Source organism: Bos indicus x Bos taurus, chromosome 7 (assembly GCF_003369695.1).
Source record: "Bos indicus x Bos taurus breed Angus x Brahman F1 hybrid chromosome 7, Bos_hybrid_MaternalHap_v2.0, whole genome shotgun sequence".
Lineage (NCBI taxonomy): Eukaryota > Metazoa > Chordata > Mammalia > Artiodactyla > Bovidae > Bos > Bos indicus x Bos taurus.
Window position 1 is genome coordinate 100,908,042 of NC_040082.1, and position 18,288 is coordinate 100,926,329.

Below are 18,288 nucleotides of genomic sequence, written 5' to 3' on the forward strand. Positions count from 1 at the left end.
GCTGCCATTTATGACCCTCTTTCCCTGGAGGCAGAGAGGTAGGACTGTGACAGCCAGAGCTGGAATGCAAGGGGCTGCTGCAATCTTGGCCCCAGAGACTGCATTTCCCATCAAACTGTGAGCAGGCTGTCAGTCGATAACCATGTCTTCCTTGGATCCTGGACAGTTCACATTGGCCGGGAATGTCACAGTCTGAGACCAGCTCCCCAGAGGAGAAACACAGCACACCTGGCACAGTGCCCTCTTAGTGCAACAGAGAAATTGGGCAGCTTGGACCGGGGAGGTGCATAAGATGCATGGCCCACCCAGGACAGTGTGCTCGCCAAGCACCTGGTCACCTGAGTTGCTTGGACCTGGGAAAGGCACAAAATGCACAGCACACCTGGGTCTGAGCCTTATGGAGGCCACCATCATCCTGATACCAAAACCAAACAAAAGCCACAAAAAAGAAAACTACAGGCCAATATCACTGATGAACATAGATGTAAAAATCCTCAACAAAATTCTAGCAAACAGAATCCAACAACATATTAAAAAGATCATACATCATGACCAAGTGGGCTTCATTTCAGGAATGCAAGGATTCTTCAATATTCTCTAATCAATCAATGTGATACACCATCTTAACAAATTGAAAGATAAAAATGGTATGATTATCTCAATAGATGCAGATAAAGCCTTTGACAAAATTCAATATCCATTTATGATAAAAACTCGAGAAAGTAGGCTGCTGCTGCTGCTGCTGCTAAGTCGCTTCAGTCATGTCCGACTCTGTGTGACCCCTGAGACAGCAGCCCACCAGGCTCCCCCATCCCTGGGATTCTCCCAGGCAAGAACACTGGAGTGGGTTGCCATTTCCTTCTCTAATGCATGAAAGTGAAAGTGAAGTCGCTCAGTCATGTCCGACTCTAGCAAACCCATGGACTGCAGCCTACCAGGCTTCTCCGTCCATGGGATTTTCCAGGCAAAAGTACTGGAGTGGGGTACCATTGCCTGGGAAAGTAGGCATAGAAGGAATATACCTCAACATAACAAAAACTATATATGACAAACCCACAGCAAACATTCTCAATGGCAAAAAACTGAAAGCATTTCCTCTAAATCAGGAACAAGGCAAGGGTGCCCACTGTTACCACTACTATTCAACATAGTTTTGGAAGTCATAGCCACAGCAATCAGAGAAGAAAAAGAAATAAAAGGAATCTAGATAGGAAAAGAAGTAAAACTGTCACTGTTTGCTGATGACATGATCCTCTACATAGAAAACCATAAAGACTCCACAAGAAAATTACTAGAGTTAATCAATGAATATAGCAAAGTTGAAGGATATAAAATTAATGCACAGAAATCCCTTGCATTCCTATATACTAATAATGAAAAATCAGAAAGAGAAATTATGGAAACAATCCTATATACCATTGCAACATTAAGAATAAAATACTTAGGAATAAATCTGCCTAAAGAAACAAAAGATCCATATATAGAAAAATATAAAACACTTATGAAAGAACTCAAAGATGACACAACTAGATGGAGAAATATGCCATGTACTTGGAGTGAAAGAATCAATATAGAGAAAATAAGTATACTACCTAAAGCAATCTATAGATTCAATGCAATCCCTATGAAACTCCAATGCTGTTTTTCACAGAACTAGAAAAAATAATTTCACAATTTGCATGAAAACATAAAACCCATCAAGTAGCCAGAGGAATCTTGAGAAAGAAGAATGGAACTGGAGGAAACAACTTTCCTGACTTCAGACTATACTACAAAGCTACAGTCATCAAGACAGTATGGTACTGGCGCAAAGACAGAAATATAGATCAATGGAACAAAATAGAAAGTCTGGAGATAAATCCATGCACATATAGACACCTTATCTTTGACAAAGGAAGCAAAAATATACAATGGAGAAAAGACAGTCTATTCAACAAGTGGTGCTTAGAAAACTGGTCAAACACCTATAAAACAGTGAAATTAGAACACTTTCTAACACCATACACAAAAATAAACTCAAAATAGATTAAAGACCTAAATGTTAAGACCAGAAACTATAAAACACTTAGAGGAAAACATAGGCAGAACAGTCTCTGACATAAATCACAGCAAGATCCTCTAAGACCCACCTCCCAGAGTAATGGAAATAAAAGCAGAAATAAACAAATGGCACCTAATTAAACTTAAAAGCTTGTGCCCTATGAAGGAAGGTATAAGCAAGTGAAAAGACAGGTTTCAGAATGGGAGGAAATAAAACAACTGACAAAGAATTAATGTGCCACATGTATAAGCAGTTCATGCAGCTCAGTCAGTACCAGAAAAATGAATAACTCAATCTAAAAGTAGGCCAAAGAACTAAACAGACATTTCTCCATAGAAGACATACAGATGGCTAACAAACACATGAAAAGATGCACAACATCACTCATTATTAGAGAAATGCAAATCAAACCACAATGAGATATCATTTCACCCTGGTCAGAATGGCCATTATCAAACTCTACAAACAAAAAATGCTGGAGAGTGTGTAGAGAAAAGCGAACACTTTTATACTGTTGGTGGGAATGCAAACTGATACAACCATTATGGAGAACAGTGTGGAGATTCCTTTAAAAATGGGTCATAGACCTGTCATATGACCCAGCAATCCCACTGGTGGGTATACTTCCCAAGGAAACCAGAAAGAGACTCATATACACCAATGTTCACTGCAGCATTATTTACAATTACTAGGACATGGAAGCAACCTATATGTCCACCAGCAGATGAATAGATAAGGAAGATGTGGTACTTATACAGAGTGGAATATCACTCAGCTGTAAAAAGAAACTCATTTGATTCAATTTAGTGAGATGGATGAAACTGGAGCCTATTATATAGAGTGAAGTAAATCAGAAAGAGAAAGACAATATGAAATTTAGAAAGATGGTAACGAAGATCCTATAAGCGGGGCAGCAAAAGAGGCACAGATGTAAAGAATAGACTTTTTGGGAGGAGGAGCCAAGATGGCGGAGGAGTAGGACTGGGAGAACACTTTCTCCCCCACAAATTCATCAAAAGAGCATTTAAACGTCGAGTAAATTCCACAGAACAACTTCTGAATGCCAGCAGAGGACATCAGGCACCCAGAAAAGCAATCCAACTCTTCGAAAGGAGGTAGGAAAAAATATAAAAGACAAAAAAGAGACAAAAGAGGGAGGGACGGAGTTCCGTCCTGGGAAGGGAGTCTTAAAAAGAGAGAAGTTTCCAAACACTAGGAAACCTTCTCACTGCCGAATCTGTGCCAAGCTTTGGAAGCACAGAGGGCAACATAACGGGGAGAAAAAATAAATAAACAATTAAAACTCGAAGATTGTGAGTCCTACAGTAACTCCCGCAGCGGAGAAGCAGCACAGACGCCTGCACGCGCCATTAGCAAGCGGGGGCTGGGCAGGGAGGCGCAGCGCGGGCTGCATCGCTTAGAGTAAGAATCTGGCCTGCATACCCTGAGCACTATCTGAGCGAAATAATTTGGGCTAGCAAACCAGACTGTGGGATATCTACCACTCGAAAAGCCAGCCCCAACCTAAGACACCGCCAGGCCCGTGCACAGAACAAAGAACTGAACAGAGATAGCTGGCTGCAGACCTTCCCCCTCCGGTGACAGGCAGCCAGAGCCGGAAGGGGGCAATCGCAGCCCCAGAGAGACAATATCTATAAAACTGTAAGCAGGCTTCTTTGCTAACTAAAACTTCTTGGGGGTCTGGACGGTTAACATCTGCCTGAGAAGGTGCGCCAGTTTTACACCCAGATAACTGAGTGGCGGGGAGGCGATAAGTCGCAGCATTGGCGCTCCCCAAACACCTCATCACTTGAGCTGCTCGGACCTGGGAATAGCACAAAACTCAGGCCCAACTGAGTCTGCGCCTCTGAGGACTGCCCGAGTGCCTGAACCTGAGCGGCTTGGACCTGGGAGGTACATGCAGCCCAGGGCCAGCCTCGGATTGTTCCCGGCGGAACAACCTAGAGCCCGAGCAGTTTGGGCAGGGAGGCTACACGTGCCGTGAGCGGGGGCAGACCCAGTGTGGCTGAGGCACTGCAAGCGCATGCCAGTGTTATTTGTTTGTAGCATCCCTCCCTCCCTCCCCACAGCACGACTGAACAAAGAGAAGAAATGCAGCTCCACCCATCAGAACACCGACACAAGCTTCCCTAACCAGGAAACCTTGACAAGCCACCTGTACAAACCCACACACAGCGAGGAAAAGCCACAATAAAGAGAACTCCACAAACTGCCAGAATACAGAAAGGCCACCCCAAACTCAGCAATTTAAACAAGATGAAGAGACAGAGGAATACTCAGCAGATAAAGGAACAGGATAAATGCCCACCAAACCAAACAAAAGAGGAAGAGATAGGGAATCTACCTGATAAAGAATTCCGAATAATGATACTGAAATTGATCCAAAATCTTGAAATTAAAATGGAATCACAGATAAATAGCGTGGAGACAAGGATTGAGAAGATGCAAGAAAGGTTCAACAAGGACCTAGAAGAAATAAAAGAGAGTCAATATATAATGAATAATGCAATAAATGAAATTAAAAACACTCTGGAGGCAACAAATAGTAGAATAACAGAGGCAAAAGATAGGATTAGTGAATTAGAAGATAGAATGGTAGAAATAAATGAATCAGAGAGAATAAAAGAAAAACGAATTAAAAGAAATGAGGACAATCTCAGAGACCTCCAGGACAATATTAAATGCTACAACATTCGAATCATAGGGGTTCCAGAAGAAGAAGACAAAAAGAAAGACCATGAGAAAATACTTGAGGAGATAATAGTTGAAAACTTCCCTAAACTGGGAAAGGAAATAATCACCCAAGTCCAAGAAACCCAGAGAGTCCCAAACAGGATAAACCCAAGGCGAAACACCCCAAGACACATATTAATCAAATTAACAAAGATCAAACACAAAGAACAAATATTAAAAGCAGCAAGGGAAAAACAACAAATAACACACAAGGGAATTCCCATAAGGATAACAGCTGATCTTTCAATAGAAACTCTTCAAGCCAGGAGGACATGGCAAGACATACTTAAAATGATGAAAGAAAATAACCTACAGCCCAGATTATTGTACCCAGCAAGGATTTCATTCAAGTATGAAGGAGAAATCAAAAGCTTCTCAGACAAGCAAAAGCTGAGAGAATTCTGCACCACCAAACCAGCTCTCCAACAAATACTAAAGGATATTCTCTAGACAGGAAACACAAAAATGGTGTATAAATTCGAACCCAAAACAATAAAGTAAATGGCAACGGGATCATACTTATCAGTAATTACCGTAAACGTAAATGGGTTGAATGCCCCAACCAAAAGACAAAGACTGGCTGAATGGATACAAAAACAAGACCCCTACATATGTTGTCTACAGGAGACCCACCTCAAAACAGGGGACACATACAGACTGAAAGTGAAGGGCTGGAAAAAGATTTTCCATGCAAATAGGGACCAAAAGAAAGCAGGAGTAGCAATACTCATATCAGATAAAATAGACTTTAAAACAAAGGTTGTGAAAAGAGACAAAGAAAGTCACTAAATAATGATCAAAGGATCAATCCAAGAAGAAGATATAACAATTATAAATATATATGCACCCAACACAGGAGCACCGCAGTATGTAAGACAAATGCTAACAAGTATGAAAGGAGAAATTAACAATAACACAATAATAGTCGGAGACTTTAATACCCCACTTACACCTATGGATAGATCAACTAAACAGAAAATTAACAAGGAAACACAAACTTTAAACGATACAATAGACCAGTTAGACCTAATTGATATCTATAGGACATTTCATCCCAAAACAATGAATTTCATCTTTTTCTCAAGTGCACATGGAACCTTCTCCAGGATAGATCACATCCTGGGCCATAAAGCTAGCCTTGGTAAATTCAAAAACATAGAAATCATTCCAAGCATCTTTTCTGACCATAATGCAGTAAGATTAGATCTCAATTACAGGAGAAAAACTATTAAAAATTCCAACATATGGAGGCTGAACAACACCCTGCTGAATAACCAACAAATCACAGAAGAAATCAAAAAAGAAATCAAAATTTGCATAGAAACGAATGAAAATGAAAACACAACAACCCAAGACCTGTGGGACACAGTAAAAGCAGTCCTAAGGGGAAAGTTCATAGCAATACAGGCACACCTCAAGAAACAAGAAAAAAGTCAAATAAATAACCTAACTCTACACCTAAAGCAACTAGAAAACGAAGAAATGAAGAACCCCAGGGTTAGTAGAAGGAAAGAAATCTTAAAAATTAGAGCAGAAATAAATGCAAAAGAAACAAAAGAGACCATAGCAAAAATCAACAAAGCCCAAAGCTGGTTCTTTGAAAGGATAAATAAAATGGACAAACCATTAGCCAGACTCATCAAGAAACAAAGGGAGAAAAATCAAATCAATAAAATTAGAAACGAAAATGGAGAGATCACAACAGACAACACAGAAATACAAAGGATCATAAGAGACTACTATCAACAATTATATGCCAATAAAATGGACAACGAGGAAGAAATGGACAAATTCTTAGAAAAGTACAACTTTCCAAAACTCGACCAGGAAGAAATAGAAAACCTTAACAGACACATCACAAGCACGGAAATTGAAACTGTAATCAAAAATCTTCCAGCAAACAAAAGCCCAGGTCCAGACGGCTTCACAGCTGAATTCTACCAAAAATTTAGAGAAGAGCTAACACCTATCCTGCTCAAACTCTTCCAAAAAATTGCAGAGGAAGGTAAACTTCCAAAGTCATTCTATGAGGCCACCATCACCCTAATACCAAAACCTGACAAAGATCCCACAAAAAAAGAAAACTACAGGCCAATATCACTGATGAACATAGATGCAAAAATCCTAAACAAAATTCTAGCAATCAGAATCCAACAACACATTAAAAAGATCATACACCATGACCAAGTGGGCTTTATCCCAGGGATGCAAGGATTCTTCAATATCCGCAAATCAATCAACGTAATACACCACATTAACAAATTGAAAAATAAAAACCATATGATTATCTCAATAGATGCAGAGAAAGCTTTTGACAAAATTCAACACCCATTTATGATAAAAACTCTCCAGAAAGCAGGAATAGAAGGAACATACCTCAACATAATAAAAGCTATATATGACAAACCCACAGCGAACATTATCCTCAATGGTGAAAAATTGAAAGCATTTCCTCTAAAGTCAGGAACAAGACAAGGGTGCCCACTTTCACCATTACTATTCAACATAGTTTTGGAAGTTTTGGCCACAGCAATCAGAGCAGAAAAAGAAATAAAAGGAATCCAAATTGGAAAAGAAGAAGTAAAACTCTCACTATTTGCAGATGACATGATCCTCTACATAGAAAACCCTAAAGACTCCACCAGAAAATTACTAGAACTAATCAATGATTATAGTAAAGTTTCAGGATATAAAATCAACACACAGAAATCCCTTGCATTCCTATACACTAATAATGAGAAAACAGAAAGAGAAATTAAGGAAACAATTCCATTCACCATTGCAACGAAAAGAATAAAATACTTAGGAATATATCTACCTAAAGAAACTAAAGACCTATATATAGAAAACTATAAAACACTGGTGAAAGAAATCAAAGAGGACACTAATAGATGGAGAAATATACCATGTTCATGGATTGGAAGAATCAATATAGTGAAAATGAGTATATTACCCAAAGCAATTTATAGATTCAATGCAATCCATATCAAGCTACCAACAGTATTCTTCACAGAGCTAGAACAAATAATTTCACAATTTGTATGGAAATACAAAAAACCTCGAATAGCCAAAGCGATCTTCAGAAAGAAAAATGGAACTGGAGGAATCAACCTACCTGACTTCAGGCTCTACTACAAAGCCACAGTTATCAAGACAGTATGGTACTGGCACAAAGACAGAAATATAGATCAATGGAACAAAATAGAAATCCCAGAGATAAATCCACGAACATATGGACACCTTATCTTTGACAAAGGAGGCAAGAATATACAATGGATTAAAGACAATCTCTTTCACAAGTGGTGCTGGGAAATCTGGTCAACCACTTGTAAAAGAATGAAACTAGAACACTTTCTAACACCATATACAAAAATAAACTCAAAATGGATTAAAGATCTCAACGTAAGACCAGAAACTATAAAACTCCTAGAGGAGAACATAGGCAAAACACTCTCTGACATACATCACAGCAGGATCCTCTTTGACCCACCTCCCAGAATATTGGAAATAAAAGCAAAAATAAACAAATGGGACCTAATTAAACTTAAAAGCTTCTGCACATCAAAGGAAACTATTAGCAAGGTGAAAAGACAGCCTTCAGAATGGGAGAAAATAATAGCAAATGAAGCAACTGACAAACAACTAATCTCAAAAATATACAAGCAACTCCTACAGCTCAACTCCAGAAAAATAAAGGACCCAATCAAAAAATGGGCCAAAGATCTAAATAGACATTTCTCCAAAGAAGACATACAGATGGCTAACAAACACATGAAAAGATGCTCAACATCACTCATTATCAGAGAAAGGCAAATCAAAACCACTATGAGGTACCATTTCACACCAGTCAGAATGGCTGTGATCCCAAAGTCTACAAATAATAAATGCTGGAGAGGGTGTGGAGAAAAGGGAACCCTCCTTACACTGTTGGTGGGAATGCAAACTAGTACAGCCACTATGGAGAACAGTGTGGAGATTCCTTAAAAAACTGGAAATAGAACTGCCTTATGATCCAGCAATCCAACTGCTGGGCACACACACTGAGGAAAGCAAAAGGGAAAGAGACACGTGTACCCCAATGTTCATCGCAGCACTGTTTATAATAGCCAGGACATGGAAGCAACCTAGATGTCCATCAGCAGATGAATGGATAAGAAAGCAGTGGTACATATACACAATGGAGTATTACTCAGCCATTAAAAAGAATACATTTGAATCAGTTCTAATGAGATGGATGAAACTGGAGCCTATAATACAGAGTGAAGTAAGCCAGAAGGAAAAACACCAATACAGTATACTAACGCATATATATGGAATTTAGAAAGATGGTAACGATAACCCTGTATACGAGACAGCAAAAGAGACACTGACGTATAGAACAGTCTTATGGACTTTGTGGGAGAGGGAGAGGGTGGGAAGATTTGGGAGAATGGCATTGAAACATGTGAAATATCATGTATGAAACGACATGCCAGTCCAGGTTCAATGCACAATACTGGATGCTTGGGGCTAGTGCACTGGGACGACCCAGAGGGATGGTATGGGGAGGGAGGAGGGAGGAGGGTTCAGGATGGGGAACACATGTATACCTGTGGTGGATTCATTTTGATATTTGACAAAACTAATACAATTATGTAAAGTTTAAAAATAAAATAAAATTAATTAAAAAAAAAAAAGAATAGACTTTTTCGACTCTGTGGGAGAAGGGGACAGTGGGATGACTTGAAAGAATAGCACTTAAACATGTATATTACTACGTGTAAAACATATGACCAGTGCAAGTTCAATGCAAGCAGCAAGGCACACAAAGCGGGTGCTCTTGTAGAACCCAATGGGATAGGGTGGGGAAGGATGAAGCAGGGGGGTTAAGGATGGGGGGACACATGTACACCTGTGGCTGATTCATGTTGATGTATGGCAAAGCCACCACAATATCATAAAGTAATTGTCCTTAAATTAAAATGAATAAATTAAGAAAGATAAAATCAAAGTGCTATGTTGGTTCTATAATGGCCATAGTCATGCATGAGAAGTTAGGATGGCGGGAATTTGGTTTTACCGTTTGGGTGTTCCATAAAGATGAGGCCTGGATGCAGAAGAAATGGCCACAATCACCGCCGGGACTCCGTAGCCCACTGGGAACGTGAGCTTCTTCATGAATCTGTTGACACTGGAGTAGTTGACCACCGTCAGGTTGCGTGCAGTGAGGAAGAGCTGCAGACCCTCCAGCAGCATCCAGGTGAAGGAGGCCAGGTAGAGATAGTGTAAGGCACCTGCAATGATGGCACACAGCACCTGGGAGAGGAGGAAGGTGTCACCTGGATGGTTTGTCAGGATGGATCATGGCCCCAGGACTTCTTCTATGACTTGCCACTGGGGATAACTCTGATGTAAATGAATGAATTATCAATTGAGTGTTTGCTTTCTGGTTCTGTCAGTCCATGTGAATTGGCTACTTATCCATCTAACATTACCTGGGATCCCACTATATTAAGGAGTCCAGTGCAGTATGGCCCCATGAACTCAGCATCCCTGGGGCAGGTATATTCTGGGACAGTATACGTACCTTGCTCTCAGTTCTGTCGATGGCTGTCAGGAAGAGCAGGTGGGCCAGGAAGAGGCAGAGCGAGAGCTGCAGATGGAGCGAGGTGCTGATGCTCTGGATGGCTTTGCACAGCAGGAAGGTGAGGGCCGCCAGGAAGAGACACAGCAGAGAGAGGCTCAGTCCCATGTAGGTGATCACAGTCAGTGCGAGATCCTCCTCCTGGGACCCAGCAGAGAGATCAGTCATGCTTTCCTGCTGTAGGGTAATGACCCTTCCACCATTTTTATTTGTAGACATAGAAAAATCAGGAATGGAGGTGCTGAGTAGATGATGTTATGGATATGTTTACGGATATGTTATGTTTATGGATAACTTTCCCCCAGTTCCAAAATATAGAAATTTATGGGATCTGAATGATAAAATCTGTGCCAGGAAGGATCGAGGGATAAGAGAGTCCTAATGAAGACCAAGACCTGGATCTCACAAGGGTTTATTTCCCTCTAGACTTTTGAGCATGACTAAGCTTCTCAGTTACCTCAATAGGTTCACAGAGGCAAGAAGCTACATTTTGAGCACAATCCTCCATCCCCGTAATGTAATGATCTATGACAAAGTCTCTACCTGTTGTCATGATGTCCAGGTATCAATTCCCAACTCTTAATTCAGCACAGTTTATCCCTGTAATATTTCTTCATGTTTGGCCACTAATCCTTACAGATTTAGAGCTAAACTCTTGGGTAAAAGAGAAAAACTACTATGCTTGGATGTTGGCTGTAGCTTAAAATTGATAATGTCTGCCTCTTTTTGGTGTGCATGTCTTCTCAGTCACTCAGGCGTGTCTGACTTTTTGTGACCTCAAGGACTGTAGCCCCTCAAGCTCCTCTGTCCATGGAATTTTCCAGGCAAAAATATAGGACTGGGTTGCCATTTCCTCCTCCAGGGGATCTTCCCAATCCAGGCATTGAACCTGAGTCTTCTGCATCTTCTGAGTTGGCAAGTGGATTCTTTACTACTGAGCCACCTGGGAAGCTTGCTTCTTTTTGGAAATCATCCTAAATACCTGAGCACAAGGAAAAAATATCTCCCAACTTCCTTTTAGTATAAGTCTGGGTGAAGAGAGAGAGGGAGAAAGACAGAGGGAGGTGCAAAAAGGATGAAGAAAATGAATGTTAAAACCTGCAAATTAAGTGCTTCTGGATAAAAAGCAATTGAGTATGGTAGCACCAAATTTATTTTTGCAGCATGTCTCTATGTTCAATTTTGTTTAAGAATGAAATGTTTAGAAATAAATAACTGGCCCTCCAGATTATTCTGATGCGCTTTAACTTTTGAGAATGTTTGGCTTATTGCATAAAACTAATTTTTGTACTGTATTAAAGTTCCCAAGAGAGGTCCACATGGGAGGAAATGCAGGTAGCCCCTGTTGGGAAGTGCAGTGCAAAATAGCCTTGAAGGAGAAGGTCCTTGGGAAAATGGCAGAGGGCCAGAAGTACTCAGGCTTTGCGATAGCTGAAAAACATCTCCTGCTTTTAGCTATGCTCAGTGCCAAGATTTAATAATATTAAAGATGTTGCTTGAGAAAATGGATCATGGGATAAACACCTGGGTCATTTAGAATGTGCTGTCCTTGAAATATCTTTTACTGATTATGTCTTAACCCCGTATGCACTCTGCTGGTCATATACTCTAAGGTCTTTGTTCCTGCTTCTATAAAAAGGCTCGACTGCAGAAATAAATTTGTCAGTCCTTGCAAGAGACTGTCCGAGTGTTGTTCTTTCAGGTTCGTCGTTTCCAAGTTCAGGGGAGAAAATCCCCACAAGTGGCGCCTGAACAGGGACTTGAAAGGAAGGCTAAACAAAGCAACGAGCCCTGCAGAAAGAGGTAAGCAAGATGGGACAACATAGCAATAAGATCCTTTCATTTCTATAATGCATCATTTTCTGATACAAAATGGTATTAATATTTCAAGGGATCAATTGAACGACTGCTATCATATTTTACTGGAACAATTCATGGTTCCCAGAAGAGGGGACACTCAATCTAGACATAGAAAAGGGTTAAAAGTAATGTTTTGCGAGCATATCGGCAAGGGTTACATGGTCACTCATACAGGCTATCATAGAACAAATTGAAGGGCATAACATTGATTTGGAAGTAAAGACTATTCAGTCTTTACAAGAATGTTATGCTCAAGCAGACGCAATCCTTAGAAAAACAACTTAGAGACATATATATACAGGATGTGTCAAAACTGAAGCCACTTAGAACAGAGGTCATTTCATTCAACGGACAGCCCAAATCTGAGGTTTCCCTTCTGCTCCACCTGTAACAGCAGTTGCTAACTTTGCTCATACTAATCATTTCACTCCTCCTTGGGAGATGCCTGCTTGCACTTTTGCTTTCCCAATACAGTTTAATCAACCTGCCCAAGGCCAAAATACTTGGGCTAATCTAGATTTTGACGTGTTGTCTAGCCTTGAGAAAGCATGCACTCTGCATGGACCTACTTCTCCTTACTGTGTAGAATTCCTCAGAGGATGGGCTGATCATTGGATGCCATATGATTTTTTTCAAATAGCAAAGATGGTTCAAAATCCTTAACAATTACTTCAATGGCAAATATGGGTTAATGATGAGGCCCAACAAATAATGATTGACCAGCCATCTCATGGTAACCCTGCCAATTTAACCTATGATATACTCACTGGAACAGGATCCATGGCCGATATGATTGCACAATTAGCTAATATTACCCCTCAGATGTTACATTTCATTAAAGAAACTGCCTACAGGACGTGGGCAAAGGTTGATAGCGCAAACTCTGATGGTTCATTTGTTAAGTTTATTCAAGGACATGAGGAGGAATATTCTCAATTTATAGGGAAATTACAGGATGCAATCAAAAAATCTATTAAGGATTTGATTTTACAAAATATTATTTTAAAACAACTTGCTTTTGAAAATGCTAATGAGGAATGTCAATCCGTGCTTAGACCAATTCGAGAGACTGGCTCTCTTATGGAATATTTGAAAGCTTGGAAGGATATTGGATCTATGTCCCATAGAGCAAAATTGGTGACATTAGAAACTTTTAATGTACAGAAAGCTACTAATGCCAAATGTTTTAACTGCAGGAAGGCCAACCATATGAAAAAAACAATGCTGCCTGCCAACACAGACCAGAAAAAATAATACTACTTCTAATAAGAAGAGACCCCCAGCAGTATGTCCAAGATATAAAAAGGGGTTCCATTGGCTGAATGAATGTCATTCTAAATTTGATAAAGTTGGAAACACATTGACCCCTGGTGCACAACAAAAACAACAGGGAAACTAATAAAGGGGCCATCCTCTAGCCCCATTACAAAAGGAGGACCCAACGTTATGATGCTACAAGTAGCTACATCTAAGAGTGCTTGCATTGATATACCTAGTCCTTATGACATATAATTAATGGAATTATATAACCTCCACAAAATTCCCACTGGATATTATGGCCTTATTCCATCCGGGATGATGGGACTAATTTTGGGACATAATAGCTGCACAATGAAAGGTTTAATGGTATTGACCGATGTTATGGATGAAGATTATAAAGGGGAAATACATGTTATGGTAAATGTTGTGAAAATGGGGAATGTATATTTACATAAAGGGGAACATTTTGCACAATTATTACTTTTACCATATGTCAAACCAATGAAAGCATCTGATAAAATTTTGCAGGGAAGCTTTGGTAGTACCAACCTTACTGCTGCACTATCCACCTTGTTAAAGGAACATCAGAAACCCATGCTCACTTTACACATACAGGAAAAAAAATTTCACAGGCATGCTAGATACCGGAGCTAACATTTCAATCATTAGAGCGGAAGAATGGCCCCTTGATTGGGGTAAAATTGTGGCTCTTCAAGACTATTAGGAGTGGATGAAACTGATGTAATAAAAAAGAAATCAAGAAAATGGAAAATGTTGATAGATCTAAGAAATGTTAATAATACTATAATTCCTATGGGGCCATTACAACCTGGATTACCCTCCCCTTCCATGGTACCAAAAGGCTAATCTATAATTATTATTTTATAAGATTGCTTTTTTACTATACTTTTGCATCCTAAAGATAGAAAACACTTTGCTTTTTCAGTTCCTTCTATAAATCACACGGCTCCTGTTAAAAGATTTCAATGGAAGGTTCTACCTCAGGGAATGATGAACTCTCCTACCATTTGCCAATATCTCATATCCGTTTTATTACAACCCATTAGAGATAAATATCCTACTGCTTTCATAATTCATTATGTGGATGATATACTCCTCTTCATGGAATCTGAACTCTGTTTACAACAGTTATATAATGAAGTTACTACTACTCTTCAAAATCATGGCCTGCTTGTTGCGCCAGATAAAATTCAATTGAAAGCACCCTTTAATTATTTAGGACATGTTATGGAAGAATCTAAAATCAAACATCAAAAAAACTAAAATTTCTGTACAGTCTTTACACACACTGAATGATTTTCAAAAGTTGCTAGGAGATATTAATTGGCTACAGCCATTTGTTGGCATCCTCACCTATGCCTTACAAAATCTATTTAAAATTTTAGAGGGATCCCTTAGCCCTAATAGCCCTAGGCAGCTAACAAAAGAGGCCAGAAGAGAGCTAGCCTTAATGGAAGAACACATTCAACAATCTTTCTCAACTCGGCTAGATCATGATCAACCGGTTTCTTTATATATATTCCCCACTGAACATTTGCCCACTGCAATTATAGCTCAACACAGCCCAATAGAATGGGTATATTTACACACTAAACAGTCTAAAAAAATCGTATCATATATTGAGAAAATAGGGCAATTTCTCATGTCAGGGAGAAGCCATGTACAAACTTTGACTGGATTTGATCCATATACAATACACATCCCCTTGACAAAAAAGAATTGCAAATTGCCTTACAGTATAACCTGACCATGAAAATAGCATTAAATGATTTTCAAAATGTTATCTCATCTCATTTGCCAAAAAGAAAATTATGGGACTTTCTACAATGTACTAAATTCATTATAACTAATATCATTGCATCCTAGCCAATTTCCAATGCACCCACCTATTTCATTGATAGTAACAAGAAAGGCATAGCAGGGATTGTCGGCCCTAATATCAAAGAGAAATTACCCACTACCTATTCTTCAGTACAAAGAATTGAATTGTATGTTTTACATGTTCTTTTGTCTCTTCAACCATTATCCTTCAATGTATATACTGATTCCAAATACCTTGCTTCCCTTTTTCCCGACTTTGTTACCACCTTTTTATACAATCAAGATGAAGAATTGCATACTCTTTTCACAGACTCAAGCCTTAATTCGCTCACGTACAGAACCTTTCTTCATTGCACATAAATATGCTCATTCAGGTTTACCTGGCCCTCTGGTTGCAAGAAATGATGCCATCGACAGGCTCATAGCTCCTGTCTTTACATCTGCCAGTGACGAACATGCTAATCTTCATACCAATGCTAACAGATTGCACTCTAAATATCATATTCCCCTCACTGAAGCAAGGCATATTATTAAAACCTATGACGTCTGTGCTCCTCTGCACTTATGAACTACGATTTCAAGAGTTAACTCCCAGGGGCAATAACCTAATTCCCTTTGGCGATCAGACTTCACTCACTGCTCCCTAAGAAAGTTTTCTTTGCTTTTTGTCTCAGTAGATACATTTTCCAGCTTTATCTGGGCAATACCTATCTCTTCAGAATCCAGCAAACACGCCATTTCCGCACTCTTACTCACCTTCCCAGTTATGGGGATTCCTTCAGTCCTGAAAACAGACAATGGACCTGCATTTATCTCACACTCATTTCATTCATTTTTATCGGAATGGAACACCACACACATTACAGGAATACTCTATAATCCCCAGAGTCAAGCCATTATTTAAAGAGCCCACCACACCCTAGAAACTCATTTATTAAAACAGAAAGGGGGAATTTGGAAGAGGAGATACACTTCTTATCCTATGAACCCTCAATTATTATTATCTTTAACTCTTTATTCCCTAAATTTTTTAAACTCAACAGAAAACGATTCTAACACTCGTGTAGATAGACATTTTGCAGAAGACAAAAACAACAAATTAGAAATCAATAAATACATCAATATGGTATAAGCAATTTAATCAATGGCTGCCAGGAATCTTACAACTCCTAGGCAAAGGTTATGGTCTTGTCATTGCAGATGGAGAGGAAATCTGGGTTCCCCTTCACCACGTCCATTACCGAGAAGGACCCCAAGACCGGACTCCCTTGGCAAATGACAAAGCTGAAGCAAAGGGTCTCATCAATGACCTTGGAAGAGCCAATGAGGAAACACCATCGTCTGAATCCTTACCCTACATGGGCTCAAATGAAAAACATGACTCATCAGGCTGAGCAAACACTGAAGAACACTAGAACTCCTATGACTCCAGAGAAGCTATTTCTGGTAATGTTAGCTGTTCTTTCCTGTTCCTCTAGGGTAAATGTGGAATATGTTTATTGGGCATATATACCTAATCCACCTTTGTTATCCATAATGGATTGGGTTGACAAGGCCCCTATGGTATTCACCAATGATAGTCTGCACTTCTCTGCCCCATGGTCAGCACAGAGGCCAATTCACAAAGAAGATGAAGGAAAAAAGATAAGTGTTTCAATTGGATTCAAAACACTACCTATATGCTTCGGAGCTCATTTTTTGTGCATGACTATATTCCCACAATGGTGTGCTTACTCTGTACACAATGTTTCCACCTATAGTATAGGAATGTTTGCAACTGCATCCTTCCTCTTAAATGGTTCTGAAAGACATTATCCTGGACAAATAGCTAACTATACTAACTCACTTTTCCAGCCTGCAGAACTAATATGTGATGCTGTATCTTGGAGAAAGAAATGATCAATTCAACCACTATATTGGTCTGACTGTTGAGGACAGTTCAGGAAGGTTTCTATCAAACAACAAAATCAATCCATATTCAAATTCGTGGACTGGGGGCCCCATGGATTATTTATGAATTGCTCTGAGGAGCAAGAAAAAAATCATAGCTGTTCCTGGTATCATAGAGTCAACACATGGGGATTCCATAAGACCAATATTGGCTTTTGGACTGATAAGGATGTATTGTTAAACTAGTATAATGGAGGGTTGTCTCCACCTCAGCCCAGAATTATAGTCCCTCTTATAGGACCTGAACAATGGCATATTTGGAAGATTCCTGCTGCACTGGAACACTTTGCCAATATACATGGGACTGTGAAGGCTTTAAAACCCCAAAACTATACCTTTATGTATAATAATACAGGTTGTATCCAATCCTATGTGCACCTCCCATACATGTTTATTGTAGGTAACTTTGATATAGATCTTTCTGCTAAAATTGTTAACTGTACAGCTTATGCTTTATATACATGTTTAAACCATACTATTTCTTACCACAATGCCAATGTCACTTTGGTCAAGCAGAGGTCTGAACTATGGCTTCCTGTCAATTTAACAGAGCCATGGACTGACTCTATATTCCTTTCAGTTCTGCTCAGAAATGATCTGAAAAGGTCAAAGCGCATAATAGGGTGGATTATTGCTGGCATTCTTAGTCTAATATCCATTGTTACAGTAGGAACCCTGTCTGGTATGGCATTACACAATTCTATACAAAATCATGATTTTATCACTGCATGGCACAAAGACTCTCATGATCTTTGGACTCGACAAGCCCCAAATAGATCAGCAACTACAAACACGAATTAATGAGTTACAAACTATGATAATCCACTTAGGAGATCAAATGCAGCAACTGACTTTCCAAACACATATACGTTGTCACTAGAATTTTACGTCTTTTTGTCTGACTAACATGCCTTATAATAGCACTGAGTATCCTTGGGATAAAGTTAAAGCACATTTC

General features: G+C 39.5%; 1 protein-coding gene across 1 annotated transcript in view; it reads right to left on the bottom strand.

Moving 5' to 3' along the window:
* The window catches only part of LOC113896427 (adhesion G protein-coupled receptor E2-like), a gene marked incomplete at its 3' end in the record, with an annotated part of 62,716 nt that overhangs the window by 25,243 nt on the left and 19,185 nt on the right, over positions 1 to 18,288 (bottom strand). Inside the window, exons 13-14 of the mRNA XM_027548617.1 lie at positions 10,362 to 10,559; positions 9,855 to 10,090 (exon numbers count right to left, since the gene is read on the bottom strand). Coding sequence (XP_027404418.1) covers positions 9,855 to 10,090; positions 10,362 to 10,559 — 434 coding nt within the window. The remainder of the gene's footprint in view (positions 1 to 9,854; positions 10,091 to 10,361; positions 10,560 to 18,288) is intronic.